Consider the following 26,726-nt stretch of genomic DNA (forward strand, 5'->3'; position numbering starts at 1 on the left):
CCCCCCCCGAGTCTATCTACACCCCCCCAAAAAAGGATTTTCTGAGATTTAATCACGTCCCTTTCCATACAGGAGGGAGAAGAGTGTGTACATATATTTCCCTTTGCTCTCTAAGTGTTTCCATATATAAGAAAAGAACTGGGAAGGGTACTGGTGAAAGTAAGAAAAAGGTTTCCTTGAGGAAACTTACAGTTTGTTTGCAGGTCCCTTTGGGGGCAGGCATACTCTAAGTAGAACAAGCCTCCAGTGGCATGTGGGAAGATACGATGGACGTGGGGAAAAAGTGAGGCTTAGAAATTAAATCTCTTTTGTAAAAGTAGTGCACAAATAAGCATGTAATGCCCTTAATTATTTCTTGAAAGAAAAGTATATCTGGTAGTGGTGATGTGGAAGTAATTTTGGTGTTTTTGCTGTGATACGGCCTGTGATGTAGCCTATCAGAATGCATGTTATCAAATGCAATGTGATAATAGTCTTATTTTGATTGACATATAAATCAGTATAAGCAGATTCAAATTAAACATACCCTAAGGCTCTGGAAAGAGAGTGAGAAGAAATAAAATTAAGTCAGAATATCACAGATTTTCATTTCAATGATTTTTTTTCTGTAACAACTTAGTATAGCTTTTGATATTTGTTATATATTAATTTAATTTGGTGTCACACTTCTGTAGTTTAAATTTTTATAATTTACCACTGTTGTTTTCTTTAGGTCATTTTTATCGTCTAGGAGAAAAGAATTTCCTGCTTTGTGGCAATAGCTCAGATGCAGGGTAAGATGTGCCGAAAGAAACATATTGTTGTTTGCCTGAACAGAATATAGAAATTATCACTCTAATGTTGAAAAGATAATTTACCTAACTCTGTTGTTAACAGTCCATAGTCCTTTATCCTAAGTTAACACTTGAACTAGGAAAAATCCTAGTAAGAAATATTCCTTTAAAAATTCTGGAAACTAGAAAATCTCGTTTAAACTGATAGATTTTTACATTGTGAATGACTTAAGAATATACATGTATATGAAAGATTTAATTGCATTTCTCATCTCCGAAGTAGGCAAGTCAGCTCTACTTTGCACTGGGAATTTTGCAAAAAACATTATCAGGGTTCTTCTCTTTCTGAACTGCATTAATGGCACCGTCTTGTGCTCTCTTTGAAACAGGATCACAGACTTCTAGATTCTAATTTTAATTAGATTATAGTCTAGATTCTAATTAGATTCTAATAATAACCACCTTTCTCCTTTGTTGTGGCATGCTTATGTCTTCAAAGCACATCTACATATTGTCACGTATAGATCTAAGTCAGTATCAGATAATTTTATATACTTGTGCCATTTGTGTATACTCATACGCACACATATAAAAAGCAACAGTTATGGTGGCTTTCTATGGAGATGTTAAAGGACTGAAACTCTTCATAGCCCTCATACGGAATCACAACACAGGCAGTCTGCCTACAGTTAATAACAATAGTGGGTCACCTACCATCAAAACTGATATGTACAGTTTTAAGAGATATAAATATCACTGTGACAGTTGCTTCTTTTTAGGAAGTGGTAGAATCTGTTAACTCAATTTGACTATTTCACAAATTGCTGGAAAGCTGATATGCTAGCCCTGCTGGCACATGAAATTTAGTGTAAATTTGCACTAGGAGACATACTAGATGCCTGTATTGACTTGCTTTTTTATGTGGAGATGTTCATCTTATGGAATGTCAGTGCTGACTGATTATTCCCATTGAAGAAATATATATATATAGAGAAAAAGGTTTTACTGTGTACATAATGGTGAAAGAAAGTTGGAGGAAAGTCTCAAATGATATCCTATTCACAAATTAAGTCTCATGAGTATCCACTAGAAATTCGATAATTTAAATACAGTATCAGTGTTAACTTTTTAAAATCTTATTTGAATCACTTTGAATTTTTTCCAGCAAATGTCCAGAAGAGTTTATCTGTGTGAAAGCTGGAAGAAACCCCAACTATGGGTATACTAGCTTTGACACATTCAGTTGGGCTTTCTTGTCATTATTTCGATTGATGACACAAGACTACTGGGAAAATCTTTATCAGCTGGTGAGTATGTAGCAAAAATGATTTGGTGTCTTAGTAGGATTTTGGTAGGTATTACCTACCATTGATACTGTTAGCAATTTCAAATAAACTCTGTTCCTCAGAAAAAGCAAGTACAGTTACAAAATTGGGCAGACACTTGGGCAGTTATTACAGAATCTCACATCATTTCTGTAGAACTCTGTTTTTCTGCGTGCATTTCATTTAGTGCCTTATAACAAGATTTTCAAAAACTTTAGTACTGAGTTGTGAAAAGGTCCTATGACAGAAAAATTTGAGTTTTAACTTTTATACCTGTAATCCTGGTTTTGGTAGCTGAGAACACATGTCTTGGTATGCAGCCTTTCCTCCCATAGCCTTTCATTATAAGGCTTGAAAAATTCTGTAATAATAGTAAGCATTCACTTTTTTTATTCTTTTATTCTTATTCTTATTCTTGATTTTAGTGGCTTTAAATCTTCTGGTTAATCCGGAAGGAAGGCATGCTAATACATTTTTTAGTACCAAAGATTCAAAAATGGAAAGTCTGACTCTTTTTTCTTCTCAAGATGATTAGACATTAAAATAGATTCTTCTTGAATCAGCCAGTTGTTTAAGCATGCATTTTCTCACATGCTTCTTTTATTTTGGTTACCTTGTAATTTAGAAAGCATGTATGGGCTTATTATGGAAGGAAGAACAATTGTATAATACGGTTTTGCACTTTTCAAAGTCTGTAAATGCTTATCAATTGCAGAATTGCTATTTGTCTTCATCAGCTGGATTATGTCTTTTCTTCTCCTCTAGACTTTACGAGCTGTTGGCAAAACATACATGATATTTTTTGTTCTGGTGATATTTCTGGGTTCCTTCTATCTGATTAACTTGATCTTAGCTGTGGTTGCTATGGCCTATGAGGAACAAAATCAAGCAACTCTGGTTGAAGCAGAACAGAGGGAGGCAGACTGGCAGCAGATGCTTGAACAGCTCAAAAAACAGCATGAGGAAGCTCAGGTATCTTTTTAATGAGATTTCAGGTTTTAGTATATTTGTATGTAATGTATTCAAAACAAAAATGACAATTAGATTGGAGTTTAAAATACTTTGATCCATAAATTTCTTACTGCTTTATGAAACACATTATTTCCAGAGACTGGAAGTTATAAGAGCAGCTTAAATAGATTCATTTGCATATTGTAACAGTTTATATCAGTTTCCAAAACCGACTTAATCAAAACAGAGACATAAAGGCATTTCGTATTTTTATTTCCTGTTGTATTCATTCTAACTAGTTAATGAATTTATTAATTTCTAAATCTTTTTAATGACGTTTGTGAGAGAACATGTTACAGACACATTTCTGCATAGTAAAGACAAAGTAGAACTTTACTCAAGAATATCTGTTGTTTCTTGGTATTTGTAGCACATAACAGTTTGATTTGAATTTTTGTATAAATCCATCTAGGCTTTGCTACGTATGAATAAGTTACTTGATATACATTTCAGAAATAAGGATTATTTCTTTCTTAATATAGCTAAAATTCTGTGATTGTAAAGCATCTCTTAGTAAAATATGCTTGATACTAAATTAAGAATTGTTGTGACAGGCTATTGCAGCAGCAGTGAGTAAATATAGCAGTGACGGTGGGATTGGTGATCCATCAGATAGTTATTCAGAAGAATCCAAGCTTAGCTCAAAAAGTGCCAAAGAGAGGAGAAATAGAAGGAAAAAAAGAAGACAGAGGGAGCTCTCTGGAGAAGAGGATGATATGAAGGATGGAAAGATTCCAAAATCTGAGTCAGATGGCAGTATTAGAAGGAAAGGATTTCGCTTTTCTTTGGAAGGGAACAGACTTGCATATGGAAAGCACTTGACGTCGCCACATCAGGTACTATTAATATGTGTTATTTTTTTGAATTTTTGAGCTAGTTCTAATAACCAGCTAACTTCAGTGTGACTTTGGAAAATATTACAGTGAAGGAAGAAGGATTTTGCAATATTTTAAATATATACTGTGTCAGTCACCATCACTGATTTTTTTTTTTTTAGAGCATACCAGAACAAATGTTTTGCCTGTTCTCATGTTGTCCTTTGAGATCAGGTGGCTCTGTGATGTGTAGCGGCATTACAATTTCATAGTCCTTTTGAAATTGAATTTCTGAAATCTCTGTGCTTTCATTCCTTTTAAATTTATAAAAGGAAAATAAAAGTATGAAATCTCATACTTTTTGGAGAATCCTTATGCTGTATACATTTTTGATACAACTCATGGCCTGTGTGGGCCGTTAGAACTTCTGAAAGGCTTGATTTTTCTCCTAAATGCAGATATGGAAACTAATATGACCACTGCATATCCCCTTTTTTACCCCTTAGTAATTATTTTACATGTACTAGAAGTTTACCCATTGAGATGTTTGTCAGCTCTGGTCCATATCTAAACTCTGCCTGAGGCACTGAATTAAAATACAGAAATATTCCTGTGATATCTTAGGATATTTTTATAAATAGGTGTGCATTTTGTGTATTAAAAATAAAATTGAAATTAATAAAAGATCTTAAAGATCTCTAAGGTTACTTTTTTTGTTTCCTTTATAGTCTTTACTGAGTGTTCGTGGCTCCCTGTTTTCTCCCAGACGTAATAGCAGAACAAGTCTTTTCAGTTTTAGAGATCATGGAAGAGAGGTAGGATCTGAAAATGATTTTGCTGATGATGAGCATAGCACATTCGAAGATGCTGGAAGCAGAAGAGGTTCTCTCTTTGTGCTGCGCAGGCACAGCGAGCGGCGCAGTAGTAACACTAGCCAGACCAGTAGAACATCCAGAAGGCTGCCAGCATTTCCAGGGAACGGGAAGATGCACAGCACTGTGGATTGCAATGGGGTGGTTTCCTTAGCAGACATACCACCATGTCTCTTGTCACCAACTGGACAGCTTCTGCCAGAGGTGGTAATAGATAAACCGACAACTGATGACAATGTACGGAATATTTAAGTTACTCCAGGCTTCATGACCATTACTTATTGTACTAGAACAATGTATTAGGCAGTATTTTTACAAAATGGAATGCTTTGGAAACAATTGAAAAATGGGCTTATAATTATTCTATAGTATTTGGAACATGTATGTGAAAAAACACTGCAAAATGAATGAAGTGTGAAAATAAATGAGAACAAAGAAGCACATAGTTGTTATATATGTAGGATATGCATGCACCTACTTTATTTAACGAGCAATGTTCCATTTCTGAATCTGCTTTGCAAATGTGGAAAAGCAACCTTTTAGATCATCTTGATATTCTAAAAGCTCTGAAGGCTTTTTTCCTGGATCTCAAGAGATGTTCTGAGGTTGTCACTGCCAATAGTATAAATAATAATAATAATAATAATATAAATAATATAAATAAATATAAATGTAATACATTATTAATAATAATAATCACTTTAAAATGTATCTCTTACTCCTCCTGTCAGTCTTTTTCCCCCAATCTATTTTTATGAATGGAACAGAAGGACCTGTTGCACAGTTTGTCTAAGAAACCTTCTGCTCCTGAAACAAAAAATTTCATTTAGGTCATAGCATTGAAAAGAAGATCAGCCATATTGCTTAGAGTTGTAAACTCCTTGCAGTCTACTGTCCTTTTATTTTCATAATTAATTTCCTGAAAAATATATATCCATGCTCATATATTCAAAAATTATTTAAAGTGAGTTTGATGCTATAACTATAAATCAACTCTGTAATTTTATGGTCACTTTGAAAAAATGTAATAAAAAATTAGTTGTCATTCTTGGTGTCAATTAAGGCAAGACTTCACCTATAATAACTGTATTTAGAGAATAACTACTGCTGCTGCTGAAAATTTCCTATCATAGATTACTATATAGGAATATTTTGTGATTTAGCCTCGTTTGGGACTGAATTGTAAACAGAGAAGACATGAAGCAGGGAAATGTGAATTACAAATTTTTCTGATAGTGATGATACAACAGTCTTTATTTGTTACTTGTATAATGTCATTCTAATCCAAAATTCCTTGTGTCTAATGTGGAGTTAATATATTAAACTATAATGTAGTGATAAATCTGGGAATTAACAGTTTTAAAAAATACTATGCCTATACTGGAAACAAATCTAACATAATAACATAGATATAAAGCTGCATATATTATGAATGCATTATCTTCAAATTCAAAAGGGCCTGTGGTGCCTTTTATGTATTTCTGAAGTGGAATTAATTAAATTTTCCCCTCCTCTCCTCCCTTTTATTTATAGAGCACTACTACAGAAATTAAAAAAAAAAAGAGGCATTCAAGTTCTTATCAAATACCAATGGATTTGCTGGATGATCCAAATTTAAGGCAAAGAGCCATGAGTATAGCCAGCATTATCACAAACACAATGGAAGGTACGTTACCATTGCAGATATGTCTGTCTGTGACAGAGGCTTAGACTTGCTTGAAGGTATTAGGTTCATGATGCACGTGCAGAAGGCAAAAAGAAGTAGCTATTGCAAATGCATGGTCTGAATGATAAAAGTACAGGAGCACAGTGAAAAGAGTGAAAAAAGCAATGAAAGAGTCTGATAATTAGATTAAGCTAACAGGTATGTTCTTATTAAAAGACATAGAGATGTATGTGTTTCTATAGGAACTATTCATGTTTAGCCATCCAGTTATTGAAAGAAATATCTTTCCTAGTATAAGCTTTCCATTAGCTCTATAAAAATGTTACATAACATAAAAGGCAAGGACTTAGCAGAGAGAAGGAAATCAGTAATAGAGTTATTTTGGAAGAATGGAATTATTATTAGTGCAGTTCTTCATCAAACTTGATATTTTTTCAAAAGCTATCTTAATTTTCTTGCAAATTAACACACTTTACTAAGAAAAATAACTCTAAATGTGAGGAGCATTTTTTTTTTTAAAGAATTTATCATAGTATAATTGGACCACTTTTTGTAGCTATAAGATCTTGAGGTTTTGGAGGTTTGTTTTGCTTTGCTTTCCTAGTCTTACCAACACTTCACAGGTAGTAGCAATAAACTACTAAAAGTAGTTTCTAAACTAAAGGTTGTTTCTCAAATACCCAAATATGCAGTATCTTGACTGTGATGTTTTATTGACTAGATAGAGGATTCAGCTGTTCATTCAAACATTCTCATCAATTGTCTGTAGTAGAAATTTTGATTAAATGAGTATGGATTTTTTTAAGGTCAGCTCACATATTTCATCTTGCAGTTCAAGTGCTTTCTGTTGGTTTGTGTTGTTTTTGACCAGGGATAGACATTACAACCTGAAAAATCAGACTTAATTTAAAATTTGTCTTCATTTTATTATCTTCTTCACTTCTGTTCATTTTTGTTTTGTCCAGAACTTGAAGAATCTAGGAAAAAATGTCCACCCTGCTGGTATAAGTTTGCCAACACTTTCTTGATTTGGAATTGTTGGGAGCCATGGCTAAAAGTAAAGCATATAGTCCATTTCATTGTAATGGATCCATTTGTTGATCTGGCTATCACTGTTTGTATAGTCTTAAACACGCTGTTCATGGCCATGGAACATTATCCAATGACTGAAAACTTTGCTGATTTGCTTAAAATAGGAAATCAGGTAAGTCCATCAAACTATGTTGTTTGCTACCTGAACATAGCTTCCATTTGAACTATAATTGAAATTTTATTATTTTTATTATCATTCTATAAAATACATTTTAAATGCTTAATTGTACAAGAAGTGATTTAAAAATACCATTTGGGGTGATGTATTTAGGACTGTGATTTTCATGTTAAAATTTTTGCAGATAGAATTTTTCTTGACAGGACTTCAGATGACACACAAAAAAAAGATGTGTGATTTCTTTCTAATTAGCATTAAAAGAAAAAGTAGGAGACAAATTTGGTTATATCTCTCAAAAGTATCATTGATAACACCATTGGATGTATCGGATATTATTTTGGCAGAAAGAACTTCTGCTTCAAACATGAACCTACACGGATCAGCTAGCAAGAAAAGACATAGGACTTCATTTCATAGCAAATAAATCCAGATCACCCTCTAATTCATGATCAGTTTGTCATTTTCTACATTTCTCTCTTAAAATAGCTTCCTTTGTGGCAAGAAGAGCTGTTACTATCTTGCTAGGGATTGTAAGTTAATTTTGCAGGGTAGGTGTAGGGAGCAAATAGGAGCTTCTTAAAAAGTTTACTTCTTACTAGTCAATAGATGTATCTTAAGTTTAATTAAAATGCTAATAAAGATACATTATAGTTCATTTTGATGTTGTCAATTATCTTTCTGTAAAGTTCAGCTTGCAAATATCTTCCATACTGCTGTTGTGAAAAGTTTATCACATATTATTTAAGTTATTCCTTGTATTTTGGTACAATTTATTCATGTTCATCTATAATAATAAACAACATTCTTCCTTTAGGTTTTTACTGGAATCTTTGCAGCAGAAATGGTTCTCAAGATAATTGCCATGGATCCTTATTATTATTTTCAAGTCGGCTGGAATATTTTCGATAGTTTTATTGTCACCCTTAGTTTGGCAGAGCTTTTTCTTTCAAATGTGGATGGATTATCTGTTCTCCGGTCATTCAGATTGGTATATAAATTAATGATGATAATATATCTGCCAATGGACTATGTTTGTATTTTAGCCATACTAATGTAAACACTCTTTATTTGCCTGATATTTGTAACTTAAGTTACTTAAGATATCTCTGTAAGAAGGACTTTCAAAGTAATTTGTCATTTACATGAAGTAGTGTTAAGGTATGGCTTAGGAGCAGCTAACCATTTTTAAGGGAAGGAGTTGTAATTTTATTGTAATTATATTTACATGACTGGATAACAGTTTAGTGTGATTTAGTGCATATTGAGGGATAATTAATTAAACACTTCTAGTCCTTTATCTACTTTCATATCAGACAGCTGGCAAAACACTACAACTGCTGCTTTGAACATTTACTTAATATTTTTCAAATGGAAAAATACTTAAAGAAAGAAAACAGTAGTAGACTGTTAGAGATGTTCTATTGCTGTGATCTTTTTCACTGACTGATTTTCCATTATACTTATATCTGAAAACACAAAATTATTTTATACTTCTGTTCTTTTTGCTAGATTAGAGAGATGGAAGAATGTGAGTTACACTTTTGCCTTCTATAAGGGGGAACATATTAGTTAAAGCTTATATTTGACTTCTAATTCCAGATTGTGGGCTGAATGTATTTAAATTTGCTGAAGCCAGTTTTCTTTTGGCAGACTCTGTCCTTTAAGAGTTTTTTTAATCCTTTATTTTCTTTTATTTCCCTTCAACAGATTTTTTTTTTTAATTCTTTTCATGCACATAGTGATTGCAATATATGCCATGTTCACTAGCCTAATGCATTTGGCCAATGGACTGTTCCGTTCATATACAGGTATACTATGCAAAAGATAGGAGAGAAAAATCCAAAATGTGTTAATTTTATAAATTGGTAATTTTATGGAATTCCTATTTCTGAATAAGTTGTGGCTTTGGGAGCAAGTTAAGGGGTTTTTTTTTTTTTTTTTTTTTTTTTTTAAATGTACCAGAGAAAGACACTAGGCCATGATCTGTTGCTTTCTCTGTATTTCTGTATCTTTTTTTTTAGCTAATACAAACAATGTGTCTGTACTTTGTTTTGCAGCTTCGAGTTTTCAAATTGGCCAAATCTTGGCCAACTCTAAATATGCTGATTAAGATTATTGGCAACTCAGTGGGGGCTCTGGGGAACTTGACCCTGGTGCTGGCCATCATTGTCTTCATTTTTGCTGTGGTTGGGATGCAGCTGTTTGGGAAGAGCTACAAGGAATGTGTCTGCAAGATCTCCAGTGACTGTGAACTTCCCCGCTGGCACATGCACGACTTCTTCCACTCTTTCTTGATTGTATTCCGAGTGCTGTGTGGGGAATGGATAGAGACCATGTGGGACTGCATGGAGGTAGCAGGCCAACCTATGTGCCTTACTGTCTTCATGATGGTCATGGTGATCGGAAACCTAGTGGTACGTAGCCAAAACACTTGAGCATTCCTTTAGAGAAGGAATTGCAATGAAACTAGAGATGGAGTTGTTTTTAGTATTAGATGTGTTGTTTACCTATGTTTTCTATGATTTTGAATTCATTAGGAATTGGTTCATAAGTACTTACATTTTGAACCTGTGTAGTAGCATCGTCAGCCTGGAGTATGGGTTCCCTCAATGCTCTAAGTTTTTATTTAGAGGATATGGGATGGGGAGAGAGATGAAGCAGAAGAAGAGGAAAGCATCTTATATTCAGTTCTTGCAGACTACTCCTAGAGAGAATAAAAATGGAGTAACAAGAAGTATGCTCCCAGGAGAGAGGTTACCTGCTAGCGTAAGATAGGGGCTTTCTCACCCTAATTTGCAGAAAAACATCCAGTTGTGTTGTCTTTGTTTTTAGGTATTGAACCTTTTCCTGGCCTTGCTGCTGAGTTCATTTAGTTCAGACAGCCTTTCTCCTACAGAGGATGATAATGAAATTAATAACTTACAGATTGCTGTGGGAAGAATTCAGACAGGAATTAATTATATGAAGAGAAAAGCAGCTGAATGCCTCCAGAAATCTTGTAGGGGGAAACAAACTGTTATAAGTGAAAGTAAAGCAACAGATCAGTTGAATGATAAGAGAGCCCGTTGCATTTCCAACCGTACCATCGCTGAAATAAAGAAAGATCAGAATTACCACAAAAAAGAGAATGGAACCAACAGTGTTGTAGGTGGCAGTGATTATACATCATTCATAAACAACCCAAGCCTTACTGTTACGGTACCGATAGCTGTTGGAGAATCTGATTTTGAACATCTAAATACAGAAGAGTTTAGCAGTGAGTCAGATCTGGAGGAAAGCAAGGAGGTAGGTTTCAAAATGTTTCTTTGTACTAATGAATTGTTATGATCTTCTGTCATATATCAATTGTATTTTCTTCATAGTATGGCTTTTCTTGCTTTGAAATAGAAAGTGTCTGTGGTTTGAAATTGCTGGAGTGGGCTGTGAGTAAATAAACTCCGAAGTGTGAAAGTGGAGTGAAAAACACTGGGAAAGGCATCATTATGGAAAAGAAATTTTTAAAAATTGCTAATGAGAGACAATCAGCTTTCCTCTCCTCCTAAAGTTAGAAAAATGGAATAAAAAAGGAAACAGGGGCCTTATTGTAAGGCTGATATTCCAGAGAAAATGAATGAGAAAAATAGTTACTGAATGAAAAATGCTAACTGCTTGCTTCTCAGAGTTTAGAACCACTTGGTTCAAATTCAACTGCCTGCTTTAGGAAAAGAGACACTTAGCAGTAGCACCAGACTGAGAGAGGGCAGCAAGTTCAGGATTCCAAGGACTCCCAAGGGAGACTGCTTGAGCTCTGGGCAGCAGAGAGCAGGAGTGGAGACTGGGCATGAACCTCTGCAGGCAGCTGAGGGCACTGAGGGCCACTCCCCTCAGGAGGAGCCCTCCACCACCTGCATTGCTTCGGGTGGTTTTGCTTGTTTTTTGGCACCAGCAGTGAATTTGCATCACTAATGTACCTGAATGAATAGGAAACTGCCTGTATTGTTTCTGGATTATAGAAACAAGCTTCTTGTTGTAGCAAGATGTACTTTGATTAAATTTAGATTTGGAAGATGACTTTTTAGGTTTTTGGGGTTTTCTTGCTGTAGTATGCAGTATTGTAGTAATAGTAATTTTTTGTGTTTTTTTTTTAATAATTATTTGTTATTTGAACAACTTGTTAACTGAAGCTTGATCTTCCCTGTCTGTTTTATGGAGGCCATCTGCGTTATCTTGACCTTTCAATTGAGAAGACCTTAGTTCACCAAAAGACTTTTTAAAAACAATGAAAAATATTTATCAATATTCATAAAATGCTTTAAAGTATTAACCGCTCTTCTTTAGGAAGCTATAATATGAAGTGCAAAGATGATATGAAGTGTATGTAGCGTAGTCTGTCATTGTTTACATGCAGGCCCAATCCATTACACACCTATAAACCTCAGATAATTTGCTAATTTTGTCTCTTTCAGTATGTCTTTGGATATGCTTAAGTCTCTAATCAACAGCTATAAATGTTATGTTTTTCAGATGTGTTATGTATCTAGATTTTTTTTTAAATAAATAGGAATCCAACTTCTGCTGTTCCCAGAATTCAAACAACTTAGAGGGGGTACCATGTTTTGAACTTCATTGCGTACAATTCTTACTTCTCACAGGAGTAAATTCAAGCTGGATCAATCAAGAATGCAGCTCTGGTGCTTTTTAACCAGACAGAGCAACATGTCAGCACGTTTACACAGGTTATCTAACCAAATCATATCTATATGATCACTTTTAAAATGGACTGGCCTGCATGCTACTCAGCTACAGTATATTTTTCCCCATCCGTTGTAATGTAGTGGAAACATGCACAGCTGCTCTGTAAAATGAGTCCCGTGACTCATGTCATAGCATGGTTGGGGGCAACCGGAACATGTTTCTTTGTCACATCGTTGGTATTTCCTGTACTTCTGTAGCATAAGCTGCATGCTCTGTAGTTTTTGATTATGGTTAACTGAATTATCAAGTGTCAAGGCTGTTCAAGTTTAAAACAGATTAACAGCCTATAGGTTTATGCAAATGCAGAGATTTAATTGATTTTTTCAGTTCATCTGTTATACCATGGTTATAGCTGTCATGTAGTGATAAACATTTTCTGATCATGCTCATTTGAACAGTGCCTATTCATATCTTAATATTACAGTAATTTGAATGTGAACATATTTTGCATTTTCAATATAAATGTTCATATTTCTTCATAATGTTTTAATCATTTTAATTCCATCTTTATCATATAAGAGAAGTTAAAATAGAGGATGAAAGATATAGGAATGTTCCTGGGAACAATCAAGCATATCTTTCTTTTATACATATGAATATCTTTTTGCTTTTTTTAAAGATATAGTATTTTAGTTATATTCAAATCACGAAGATAGTGTGTGTCAGTAAGACCAGAAGTTAGGAAAGCATCTATATCAGGTTCACTGTTCAACAGCAATAAATGTTTCTTTGTGAATTTAGTCCTATTGATTATGTAGAAGGAAGATATAAAACATAATTCCAACCAAAAATTCCAAGGGTCTAAATTAATGATGATATTTTAAGAGAATATAAAATCAGGAAGCTAAAACAGAAATAAAATTATAAAAATCAAAGATAAAATTAAATCTAGAAAATCATTTTAAAAAAGCAAAATAGCAACTCGTAGCCTCCCAAAACCATAAAGTCTGAATCTCCAGAACAAAAAAAAAAAAAAAAAAAACCAACCTCAATACCTGCAAATTATATGTTCTCCATGTCCAGTCATCTCTTCTGAATAGATGAGTAGTTCTGCTATTTGCCGTCATTGGGGCATTCCTTTTTCAAATACAATTTCTTTTTTTTTTCTCTCTTTAAAAAGACTACTGCGGTTTAATTAAATGTGCCACTCTTCAAGCCAAGCCCATAAGAAGGAGGGAGCCAGACCATGTCTCCTTGTCTGAATCAGACAATTTAAAGACCTTCTGATCTGCTTACTGGAGTCATGAAAAACACCCATTTTAACTAAATTTTGCAATGTCCGATTCTTCTGCCGTTTATTAAATATTTGTCTTGATGTCCTAAGCACACTGATTCTTTCCAGTTTCCTTTTCATTTCTGAGCGTTCATCATTTTATAGTGCCCATCCTTAAAAAAATCTGTTTTTTCTTTTTTTTTTTTTTCAGTTGAATTTACAGTTCACAATACTAGGCCACTTCAAGTTCCAATAACACAAAATTTCTTTTACTCCTTAAAAAAAATCACATATTTTTTAAAAATCCTAATTATTAGTGATTTGTTTTATAAGCCATAAATCCTTAAAGTCAGTTTACCTATCACTGTTGTAGCATTTTGTGTGCACTCTCTTTTATATACATATATATATATATACACACACACATAAATTTGTGTGTGTGTGTGTGGATATATACATATATACGTGTGCATATATATGTGTGTGTATTTATGCAAACTGTCTTGGAATGATGAAAGCAGCATATTAATAAAGTGATGTAAATATATGATGGTATTTTGAGGCTCAGTAGATATAGTCATAGGAAATGATGTTCGTTGTACATATGGATATTTTAAAAATCATTCTACTAGAAATGAGATGAGGCATTTACATAAATATGCATAACTTGGGGATATTATTCCAGCAACTCAGTTTCTAATGTAACATCAAAGTAGGAAATATTTTTAATCGCTTTCTAATAAAAAATAATGTAGACCACCTTCTCTAAGTTATTTCTACCTTCTTTTGCAAACAGCCAAAAAAAAAGAACCTTTTTAAATTTAATATGATTTTGTCCCTTTACATTACATAATCAAATTGTAAATACAACTTGATTGGATGGTGCCTCCCAACTTATCTGCTCTTAAGTATTTGTTAATCATGAAAGTCTTGATAAATTCGTGAAATTTATATTAACTCTGTAAAACTGCAGCTGTTTTATAGTATGTGCTTACATCATTCCCTACACATTTATTCATGTGTCAGTGAATCCATTACTGATGTTATATGCTTGTTGGTAATAACATTGGAAAACATCAGAGAATGCTGTAATCAAAACTACTTTGGCGTAGTTTGGTACTCATACTCTGACTGAGTGTACAATACACAACAGTCTTCCTTTAAAATCTCTAGAACATATTTTTTTACAAGACATATGCAGATTGCAAAAAGACTTCTTCATATGGTAATATAATGTATGTTTTATTATATAGTTTATGTAATTCTAATTATTTTTTAAAATCTTTTTTTCTGTCTTTTGACTGTACATGTATGTGTACCAGAGTAATGAGTAGTTTCAGAGTGTATAATGTAACATCTGTGCATTGACAAAAATGAATGCAAATTAATGCCAGTTGAAATATATTTATCATACTTTTTTTCTTTTAGAAAATGTTCCTTATGAAAAAGCATAAAAGGTGTTCAAATGATAATGATAATTATGAGTTAAGACAGTTTTAAAGCTAAGGATTGAAATATCTACGATTATGTCAGATTTTGCCATACAGCTTTCTACTGTGATCATTTATGTTGGGGGAAAAAAATTGATGTATTTTCCCAACTTAATTTGTTTTAAAAATGTATTGATTGAAATTGAGTGAAATTTTAGTAATTTCTCACATATGAGTTTTCCTGTAATACAGATTTTATTTAGTACTTTTCAATCAAGCAATCCCTACCTAGATCACATACCTGAATACTATTTTTTCTTTGTGGAATATTGACATTACTTACAGCATAACAAAGAAGAAAAGAAAAAAACCTTAAGTACTCAATTTTATTGTAAAGTTGTCATATATTCTAGAAATAGTTAGCTCATCATTCTGATATTTAAGATGGCAATGAAAAAGAACTGTTAAGTCTTACTCTTATGTTATGAAACACTAGAACTTAATTAAAACTAATCCTTGAACAACTACTACATGTTTCTCTCTGGGACAGATTATCCTTATAGTTCAAAACTCAAAGTACTTTTTTATGTCAGGGTTTTCTGTCTTAAGCTTGAGGAGACAGTTGTTGTGAAAGCTACTAGTAATTTATGTAATCTTGGAGTAAAGTTACACAAGTTACTGGTTTAGGTTGCAGTAACTGTGTATTAAGTAAATAGTAGCAGAACACCAAAAAAAAAGATTATTTTAGAAAATCTACTTGATAGTAGTTTTGATGAATGATAATAGTGTACTACAGTTACTTGAAAAATTCTAGAATTCTTTGAAAAAGATTACATTATATACCTTCCAATCAAAGACAGAAAAAGGAAGATTTATGCACATTTCAACAGCATTGACTGTATGTGTATGTTTGTGTGTATTCTTGGCCAAAAATACTGTTCTTGGTTGTTACTTGCACACAGTATTGCATGCTTAACATCAATTCTTTTTCTTTTTTTAATCATGTAATTATCAGTAAAGTAAACTATTACTATGGAATTTTGTTTCCAGAAGCTAAATTTTTCTAGCTCGTCTGAAGGAAGTACAGTTAATGTAGCTCTCTTTGGAGAAGAAAAAGCAGAGACTGAACTAGAACAAGCACTAGAGCCACAGGCATGTTTTACGGAAGGTATGTTTTATAGAGGATATGGAAGGTTTGGCATTAATGGTTCTTTTTATGTCTGCAACAAGCGTTGACAATGTATTAATTAAGCTAAGCTTCAGGGAAGCTATTTGCAACACCAGTCTTACCTCTCAGACTGCAAGTTCCTAGATTATGTTTCATTTACCCATTGTAGATGTACTTAAGTCCATAGACATTTGTGTGATACAAATTTAAATGTGTCTGTACTTCTTAATTTTAAGAGTATTTTAAGTAAACACCAGTTATTATTCCACAAGCATTTTCTCAGTGATAAGTAATCTTGTCGATATAAATGACATGTTCTCAGTAGTGAAATCTGCGAGACTGAGTCCTAGACCAGGTTCATTCCACTTAAATTGAGCCACCCTCTGTAGCATTAAAAAGCAATCCAGGCAATGAGTTGGATCTCAGGAAGCAACAGAGGGATTATCTCCACTTTCATCTGATAATATTTGGGAGGGGAGGGTGCATAAATATATTGTGGGATGCTACAAATAGTATTAATAGGATAAAGGGGATCCTACATCCACATGCTAGTAGAAGTCTAACTATATACCTGCATGCATTTAGAAGTTTTCATTAATTTTAGCTTTGCCTCTCTGTATTCTTCTGGAGAATTACAGTATGGGAGTGTTTTCCATTTTTATATTATCACAGTTTTTATCTTTTAAATAATGATTAATAGGAAATCATTAAAAAAAAAAAAAAAAAAGAAATGGTCCAAGATTATCTCTCCCACCCCTCTCATTTATCAGCCTTGCTTTTTTCTTCTTAGTGTTATGAAGATGCCTTTGAGAATAGATCTCTTATCATTAGAAAAAAATGTTACCTTTCATTTTTAAAAGTAAAAATTGTTTGAGAATATGGTGTTCCTTTCAAGCCCTTAATCAAGATTTTATTTTTTGGAATTCTTATTTATCTTTATAATGTGTGATGCCTAATATTTTTGAGCATAGGACTGATTTTTCAGTTTCCAGGTATTTTGAGTAGTTGAAGCAGTAAATCATGTTCTTCATCACAGTGGTAGTAGTGGCTTCTAGTAATATTCAGTAATCTGACTTATGAAAGAGCTACTTAACATTTAGCATTTTAGAAAGATGAAAGTTCTAATGCATAATGACTTCCCTTTTCCCATTTTTTTAGGCTGTATACAGAAGTTTAAATGCTGTAAAGTCAATGTAGAAAGTACCAAGGGAAGAATCTGGTGGAACTTCCGAAAAACCTGCTACAGGATAGTAGAACACAACTGGTTTGAAACATTCATTGTCTTCATGATTCTCCTCAGCAGTGGAGCTCTGGTAAGTAGAGCGTACACCTATAGATAAAGCACTTTTACAGGACATAAATTAACATTTATTTGACATGCCTTAGAATATAAATAAATTTTATTCCAAATCACTCGATTTCTATAGACTGCAATAACTGTATGTGTCTGCAGTCACTCTGTTCTGTAGGATATCTTATATTCCTGTAAGATTCTACTTTACAAGTATTTAATGTGGTAAATTTGATTCTTAGGTGCCATCCTTCAGAGGTTAAGGAATTCAGCAGAAACCCGGTGTGTAGTCACCTTAGCTCCTTACTCCCTTTTGTTAGATGAATTCAGTACCACTAGCAGACTGCATTCCCACTAAGTTAAGATCGGGTTATTCAGGAGTGATAAGTTGTAATTGTGTGTGGGCTCTAATTAAAATTTCTAAAACCTTTTTGGCAAGTTCTACCAATACTTCGTAACCTCATCAGTATTTTGTAATCCCATCATCAGATACTAAGTCTAAAACTCTGAAAGAATACATTGTAAAGGTAAAACGTCTAAAGTGGAAAGTGATTTATCTTTAGCATTTTCTTTTTTTTTCTTTCCTTCCTGTGGTTAAAGTTTTAGTTTGTGAAGACCTGTAAATATTTGACTTATGCCACCCATTTCTCACAGGCTTTCGAAGACATATATATTGAACAGCGCAAAACTATCAAGGTCATACTGGAATATGCCGACAAAGTCTTCACTTACGTCTTCATTCTGGAAATGGTGCTAAAATGGGTAGCCTATGGTTTTCAAACTTATTTCACTAATGCTTGGTGCTGGTTGGACTTCCTGATTGTTGATGTATGTACTCTACACTGCAAGTAGCTTATTTCTAATTTTTCTTCTGTAACTGCTTTTAATCAGGTCATTTTGTGAGATTCCTATATGATACATACAGTGAAAAGAGAGTGATGACACAATGAAGGATATAAAATTGGGTTCAAGTAACAGAGAATGACAAACGGTTAAAGTGTAGTTACTAAGGAATAACTGCCTCTGCCTGTATATTTATGTTATCTCTAATTCCATATCTTCTATCAGTGTTTTACTACACTGGCTCTCAACCAGCAAGTGAGATGTGTCAGCTGTAAAGGAAGGATGTGCAGTGTGGATTGTAATGCAGTCTTCTGGATTTGGTGACAAAGAGGAGTAGGAAGGAGACAGAGGCTTAAGTAATCATGTAGGGTTAGGGAGGAACCACGGAACCTGAGCTTAATGATTCGTTGGCAAGGAGCTGCAGAGGAGAACTGGTCTCTGGAAATCATGAGCCAATTGGCAGCTGAAATGAACAGAAGGGATGGGAAAAACAGAAAAAGGAAAATAAAAAGGAAGAAAGAATAATGGCCTAAAAATCACTTGAAAAGGATGGGAATTGTTCTCCAGCAGTTTTTGATATTTTTTTATGGCACTCACTGTATGTTTATATGCAAGGCTAATTTCAAGGCAGCTCTTCTCTTCTTCATGAAGTTTTACATAGCTTCTATAGCTTTTCTATAGCTTCTTTTTTTTTGGAAGCTAAAAGTCTTTTGTTTTTTATTTGGCTCTGACTCTGATCACAGAGAAAGGCTATTGTTGCTTCTCAGAATTCTGAAGGCCTTACAAGAGATAAATGCCATTGTTTATGAAACAGAATTAATTGTGCTGCAAAGACGTTACTGAAATCAATGGCATTGCATGATGTTAGCATATGTTCTTACTAAGGAGTTTTTTCTTTGCACAAAGATTAGAGGACAAATCCCTCTCCCCAGGGACAGGGATAGGTGAGAATTTTCAAAATGTATTTTGAAAATGCTGAATCTAAATGGTTCACTCTTACATCCGGATTCACTACAGTTTAGTGAGTGTAGCAGCTGAGTGACTACAGGCTTGCACCTAACCATTTACATTTTGCAACTGGCAATTTTTCCAATTTTGCTCTTTGACAGAGTATTTTTATGTAACATTTGAAGCAGAAGAGTAAAACTGTGTATGCATTAAAAATGCTGTGGATCTTCTCTTTTTCCTTTTTAATAATTTCTTTTTTTTTTTTTCTTTTTGGTTCAGCTGCGCTTCAACTAATACTGTAGCAATATATCTTAATTTTTAGCTGTTTTAATAAACTGTCACAGATTACTGCATGTGATGGTAAAAAAAAATCATCCAATACTTCATTTCTTTTCATAAGAAATATGAGTAATGTTTCATATAATAAGAACCAAACAATAATACTAGAGAAAAATCTGATGTGTAGCTCAGTGTAGTCTCTGCCCTTTATTTTGCATGGGTATTTGGTACATTCTTTTAACTAACATTTCACACACAGTGTATTCCTCTGATGAAAGTTCTAGTGATTCAGATCTCTTTTTGTCTAAACTATTTAGAAATTCACAAACAACTTTCTCTTCCTTTTTCACTTTTTATTTTATGTGTTCTTGTTAGAAGCTTGGAATTCTTTTAAGCTTTTTTCTAACATCCATATTGAAGTCTTGAATTTGTAGTCATTCCGTTTATATTTTGAGGCTATTAAAAACTGCTCTTTTGTTTTTGTTTGTTTGTTTTTTTCTAGGTCTCCTTGGTTAGCTTAATAGCGAATGCCCTTTGTTTCTCAGAACTTGGTGCAATTAAATCCCTCAGAACATTACGAGCTTTAAGACCTCTGAGAGCTTTGTCACGCTTTGAAGGCATGAGGGTAAGAGGAAAGGAAAGTATAATAATTTGTGAAATAAATATGCCTAAAAGCTATGCCTAATGGATTATAGAATTATGCAGGACCATTGAATTGTATTGCTATTATCAAGGCAGTTAGTATCATGTTTGCTTGTATTCCTTGTGTATTGGTATTTTTAAAGGTGTATTTTAATGCAACATTTTATTGGTACTTACGTTTTTCAATACATATTTTGCTTTTATTTACAAAAATATCTGATTACTGATATATATTGTTTTTGTGTGTGTGTGTATTTGCTTACTAGGTGGTTGTAAATGCTCTTACTGGAGCAATCCCATCCATTATGAATGTACTTCTGGTTTGTCTTACATTCTGGCTAATTTTCAGCATCATGGGAGTAAATTTGTTTGCTGGCAAGTTCTTTCACTGTGTTAACACCACAAGTGGTGAGATGTTTCTACCAGAGATGATAGATAATGAGACTGCGTGTGAAAGTCTTAAGAATGCTGCTAAGGAGATCCAGTGGAAAAACGTGAAAGTAAATTTTGATAATGTTGCGGTTGGCTACCTTTCTCTGCTTCAAGTAGTAAGTGTAATTTTATTTACTTGATCTTTTAAAGTGCAGATTTTTACCATGATCATCAAATAGATATATATACAGGTCTTCTGCTTAAAAAAAAAAATTTAAAAAGCCTAAAAAACAAAAATTCATTTAAAAATAGAATGAAAAGGAAAAAATCACATTTTTCCTTTCTCTTTTTTTTTGTCATATATTTTAGGTTTGTTTCCCATTTTATTATTCCCATAGGCTACATTCTGGTTATGTTTTTTTTTCTCTTTGGAGATCACTTGGCCCTAGTTTTTGCACTCCAGACCAACAGTTAGTGAACTTGCCAGAATCCTAAGTACAAGTTTCTTTCTAATGGCAGCATCTGTGGAGTGCAGCTGATAGGAAAAGAACATCCATTCCTAATCAGGTTCATTGACAAAATGCTCTGGGGGAAAAACATTTTGCTCTTAAGGACAGGACAATTAATCTGTCTTTCAGACTCTCAGGCAGGTAGGCTACCATCCTCTTGCTGTTTGAGTCCAAGCAGAAGCAGTAACTATTGATAAATTGGGTCAGGACAAATTATCAGCCTAAGGAGAATGACAGTGTTTCTACTTTTTTAACTCATCTTGTATGGATCACTTGCATGCCACTTGAATATAGTACAATACAATAATACAATAAATGTATTATTATGTAAATATTTTCAATAGTTTAATATTCCCACTCATCCTGAAGTCCAAAAGCTTGGTTAAGCTTTGTTTGGTCCTATAATTCAAAAGGCAAACAGCTTTGAAAATTTAGAGCTTTTTTTTTTTTTTTTTTTTTTTTTTTTTTTTTTTTTTTTTACTTTAGCAGTTCAGCTACTTTGGAAGCCTTTGGATTTGTAAAAAACTAAAAGAATGTGATAACTTTAATGTTGACTTGTTCAGTAAAGGAGCTTCACTGCAGTCAAGTTGAATTTGTACCTTTCAAACTTCATTCGAAAATGTGTGTCTTTTATAAGGTAGTAGGTAGTATCTACCAGTTTTAGATAGTAGAGTTCTGTGCCTTTTGTAACAGGAGAACTTTTTAAACTTTTTTCTTTTTTGCAGCATGAAAATCTGTCATGATACTTTGACACTAGTGTCAATATTAGGACAGTCCTATTGCCTTTATGGTGTTAATGATTTTCTCCTTTACATGTGTTGTGAATGCTGCTGATGAGAAGAGTATTTCAGGTAGACGTTATAGAGTCGTGGAAAGAGAAATTTCATAATAAGTATCTGAACCACAGAGAGATGTTATATACAGAGATGTGATGATATTCAGAGAGGTGTGACAAATCCATTCTAGACCTCTGAGAGTAAATGTTGCTGGAGCAGATCTAAATATTGGTTTATTTCTATGGGTATTATAGCAAATGGTTAAATTAAATTCTTTCTATAGACAGTATATGTATATTCGCTTAATTTTTCTGGTAGAGACTGTCTACCCTTACAATAGAAGCTTAACATTTACTTAAAATCTCCTGGGACTGTTTCTCATCTGGTCTTACCTTTAGGACTCTTGTCAAATTCTGTCTGAAAAATGCAACCAACCAAAGCAGGTTTGCATATCAAGTCCTTCACCTCCATTTTGGTGTCAGAGAGTTAACACCAAGACCTTTGTTATAGATAGTGCTCTTTTTTCAAGCTCAAATACTGATTTCAACACATTACATAGAACTGGATGAATTTGCATGTTTTTTTTTTTTTTTTTAGAAATTCTTTACAAGTATTAGGGATGAATTAAATTCCACAGTCAATTATTTCTTGTGAACAGTACACTCATATTTTGCCACTAACTTTTAATGTTATTTTAGTTGATACAAATACAGTGCAGAAGATAGTGTTTTGTAGTTGAGGATGGGTATAATATAGTAGGGTAGTTTTTATATGAAGATTTGAAAGAAAATATTAACGAACTGTTTGTTTTTAGGCAACATTTAAAGGATGGATGGAGATCATGTATGCTGCTGTTGATTCTAGAGAAGTAAGTCCTATGTCAACTTTACTGAGCTTAAACAAATGCAAGATTCATGTAGTGCTTCTTGGGTGTCACTTGGAATAAAGAAAAATACATGTAAGGAGAATGTAAAATACTGTTTTTTAAAATATAAATCAAAAATCAAAAAATAATTTGTTTTTTTTTTGTATCAGGGAATCTACATAAAATATTACTGGTTAAATGAGTTATCTGCAAGTAGCATAATGAAATTTGAATTCTTACAGATATTTGTCACTGATGGTATAGATTAAACACCTTTATTCCTTGGAAAGCTAGGCTAACTAGTCTTTCAGGACCAAAGAGTAGACAAGTTTAGAGTATACTCCAAAACAGCTGTTTCCTACCTCAGTTTCCACTCTTGTCAAGGAGTTGCTGTCCATTTGGTGCAAGTTTTATTTGTACTCAGACTTCTATAAATTGTCCTTACTGCTTTTGGTGATGTATTGCATTTTTCTTTGTTAATTAGATCGGGAAACAGCCCAAGTATGAGTACAGCCTATACATGTACCTTTACTTTGTTGCCTTTATCATCTTTGGATCATTTTTCACTCTAAACTTATTCATTGGTGTCATCATAGATAACTTCAACCAACAAAAAAAGAAGATAAGTATCCTGGTGTTTCATTGTCATAATACTTCATTGTCATTCAGTAAATGTGTGCAAGAATCAATATTAATCATAGAAGTTTCTCAGTAATACAAAGAAAGAAAAGGCACAGAAAGCAACTAATTTAACTTTTTAAAATTTTTAAATAGTGAAATAATAGTCTTTACTTTTTAAAGCATTTGAAGTAATTTGAATGTACACTGGTATCTGTGTGTTCTCCATACCCTTCTACACTCCATGATAGGCTGTTCATCAGAAGGTAATGTATCATTTCATTTTTGCTTTTTCCTATGTGCTCTGACAATTCTGTGAGAAATGCAAAGGATTTCTATAGTGGGAAAATAGATGACAGGGAAGAAGAGGCTGTGCAAAACTAGAAATAGTAAAATTAAGAAACAGAATGTGTTTAACAGTACTATGAAGGAATTACGAATTACAAAAAGACTAATTAAGAGAAGCTGAATCCAGAAACTGTTGCTTGCTGTACTGCAACATTAGAGTGGTTTTGAAAATTCTTGTGTGTTACTAGTGATTTTGCAGGAGACAAAATTTTTGATGTGTAGGTTTTTGTTTGCTTGTTTAACAGAACTTTCGTTTCATTAATCAAGTGAACACAAGATTGTTGGAAGTCCAGGAAGATTCAGATAGATTAAAATGCAGACTGTCATGACAAATTCCACTTGCACACAATCTAAGGTCTTACAGTAGCCTTATTTTATTGTACACTTTGGAATCACAATTGCATGGGAATTACGGGCTAAAAAGAGTGGGAAGTGAGCCACTACAGAAGCCATATCTTCTTTGTGGTTCTAGACTGTCAAATTTGATTCTTCACACTAAAAAATCATACTGATAGATTTACTGAGAAGGAAACTTCCACTAAAGTTTCCCTATAGTCTAAGCAGAAATTTACACAACAGATATACTGAGACATTCTCTTCTAACCTTTTTATTTAAACTGTTTATAATGTTCTGTTAATTTAATCTAAACCTGGTAGTAAATTTATCAGATAACTGTGGCTGAATAGGCCGAATGAAACGTGCTCATTGTTGTGATATACTGAAAATGCTTAAATATTCTCTGTAATCTATAGATGATAAAAGATGTATTAACCTTTTGATGTTTATTTTTATTTTCTCTCTTGGATTTTAGGAGGTTTTGACTTTTCATTTCTTTGACAGTCCTATCCTCTTTAAGCTCTTTAAGTTGTAGGGAACTTTGGACATGGTTTTGTACCCAGTTGTATCAATTTTTTCTTTCATTTATTTGAGAGAGTATTTATTTACAGTGAGGAAATAATAGTCTCTTGAATAGAGACTTTGGTCTGATGAGTTTTCTTAGACATGGTTTCCCCTCATAGGTGTGCAATAACTAGTTTCTTTTTCCTCATTTATTTTTCTCCTCACTTCAGTTTTTCTCTTTCATCATTTGGAAAAACAGAGGAGTTGGCCGGTATAATAAAGGTCACCCATCATGCTTTGTGAGATCCAACTATTGGAATCAGGCTATTTCTTTATATGTCAGTCTGGTGTATCTGGCTATACAGATTAAGAGACTGTAAGGTCATTAGAGATTATATGAATTATAAATTCATATATTACTTCCTCAGATATTTTGAGTCTCATCTGCAGACCAAAAAATAGAAGAGTTTGTGGATGCAAAAATGATGACATTTTCATCCCCTAGTCAGTTTGCACCTCTCCTGGAATAATGATAGTGAATTCCAGGTCTGAAGAGGAAGGTGATTCTTTTTCTTCTGGAGAGGAAGACTAAGGAAGTTATGCACCTGCAATTTGTGTTTTTGGGCAGCCGACATGTAACAAGGTGACCTTACTCATTAATGAGGTGATTTTAAGTTCTCTTAAGCTCATTTGACAGCTGCAGACATCTTTAGTCAGACCATGCTGTGTGTGTCTATGCAGCAGCATTCCTTTGTCTTTTTCTTTATGACCATTATAGAGATCCCTCCATTGGGGCAAAAGTTTTGGGATGTGAATGAAAGAGGCCTTGTGCTGTAATGTACTGCCCCTGTGCCATTAAACTTTGTCCATTTCTTTATTTCCTATGTTCATCCGACTTTTATTACATTAATTTTTATGGGAAAAAAGTTTAACTGTCTGTCACATTGTTAGCCGCCATGCTCGTCAAAAACCTCTAGGGTGTGTGTAGGGTGTCTCTCATCTTGAGAGAGCTATTTTCTCTATGGACAGGACACTGAGATGGTGAGTTGCATGGTAAGTATTCTTGATAACCATTACATCAGTGAGGGAGCAGAAGAAATCCTAGTTTAGTTCAGTGTTGGTTCTGTCATAGTTGGGGTTTTCTTTGGCTTGTTTGTTTTAATATAGCTGAGTAAAATATCCTGGCAGATTCATATCACATGTCATCCATAATCAGTAAATTCATGTGCTTTCTTTTCAAAATACCTTGCTGTCAAGAGTTTAATTATACTTTAATATCTGGGTTTTGAGAAGAACATGCTATCTCTCCCATGCCCCATCCTCCCTACATTCTCCCTTCAGGTGCTTGTACATATTGATCAGATCTCCTTTCAGTCTTCTCTAGGCTCAGTAGGCCCAGCTCACTTAGTCTTTCCCCATAAAATAGATGCTCCCATGCCTCAATCGTCTTTGTTACCATCTGCTGGACCCTCTCTAGAACTTCCACATCCCTCTTGTACTGGGGAGCCCAGAACCTCACTCTGTCCTCCAGGTGCAGCCTCACCAGAGCTAAGTAAAGGTGTAGAATCCCCTCCCTCTACCTGCTGGCAAAACTTCTCCTGATGCAAGCCAGGATCCCACTGACCTTCTTGGCCACGAGAGCACTGTTGGCTCTTGGTTAACTTTTTGTCAGCCAGGACTCCCAGGTCCCTCTCTGCGGAGCTGCTCTGCAGTAGGTCAACCACTAATCTGGTCCTAATCCTGGTGCCTGTGGTTATTCCTCCGCAGGTGCAGGACCCTGTGCTTGTCCTTGTTGAACCTCATGAGGTTCCTCTCTGCCCAACTCCCCAGCCTATCCAGGTCCCTCCGAGTGGCAGCACAGCCCTCTGAAGTGTCAGCCACTCCACCTAGCTTGGTATCGTCCACAAACTTGCCCCAGGTGCACTCTGTCCCTTTGTCTAAGTCATTGATGAACATTTGTGCAGTATGTAGCCTTAGGCCTTAGGCCTGAAAGGCCTGAACATACCTTGATCAAGTATTAGTTTCTCACTAAGACTGACACTGTATTTGACAAAATGAGAGTGATTTTGGTTCATCTGTCATGCTTAAGCTCATTTCAGAATGACATTTCTTTGGAGTCATGCGGTGACATATCAACAGATACATGCAAGATACTGAAGCTGTTTGTCAAAGTATAT

At 34.0% G+C, this 26,726-nt stretch overlaps 1 protein-coding gene across 2 annotated transcripts in view; it reads left to right on the forward strand.

The window, feature by feature from the left end:
- LOC112955690 (sodium channel protein type 2 subunit alpha-like) overlaps nt 1-26,726 on the forward strand; it is a 39,031-nt gene that overhangs the window by 8,694 nt on the left and 3,611 nt on the right. For both annotated transcript variants that reach the window (XM_026049059.1, XM_026049136.1), the window contains exons 7-23: nt 713-773; nt 1,939-2,080; nt 2,864-3,070; nt 3,664-3,945; nt 4,653-5,033; nt 6,330-6,462; nt 7,428-7,666; nt 8,487-8,660; nt 9,730-10,086; nt 10,505-10,957; nt 16,100-16,217; nt 17,376-17,530; nt 18,163-18,336; nt 20,081-20,203; nt 20,487-20,768; nt 22,692-22,745; nt 23,227-23,364. In XM_026049059.1, coding sequence (XP_025904844.1) covers nt 713-773; nt 1,939-2,080; nt 2,864-3,070; nt 3,664-3,945; nt 4,653-5,033; nt 6,330-6,462; nt 7,428-7,666; nt 8,487-8,660; nt 9,730-10,086; nt 10,505-10,957; nt 16,100-16,217; nt 17,376-17,530; nt 18,163-18,336; nt 20,081-20,203; nt 20,487-20,768; nt 22,692-22,745; nt 23,227-23,364 — 3,473 coding nt within the window. The remainder of the gene's footprint in view (nt 1-712; nt 774-1,938; nt 2,081-2,863; nt 3,071-3,663; nt 3,946-4,652; nt 5,034-6,329; nt 6,463-7,427; nt 7,667-8,486; nt 8,661-9,729; nt 10,087-10,504; nt 10,958-16,099; nt 16,218-17,375; nt 17,531-18,162; nt 18,337-20,080; nt 20,204-20,486; nt 20,769-22,691; nt 22,746-23,226; nt 23,365-26,726) is intronic.

The sequence above is a fragment of the Nothoprocta perdicaria genome, unplaced genomic scaffold (assembly GCF_003342845.1).
Source record: "Nothoprocta perdicaria isolate Ctin4 unplaced genomic scaffold, notPer1 scaffold_0, whole genome shotgun sequence".
NCBI classification, from domain to species: domain Eukaryota; kingdom Metazoa; phylum Chordata; class Aves; order Tinamiformes; family Tinamidae; genus Nothoprocta; species Nothoprocta perdicaria.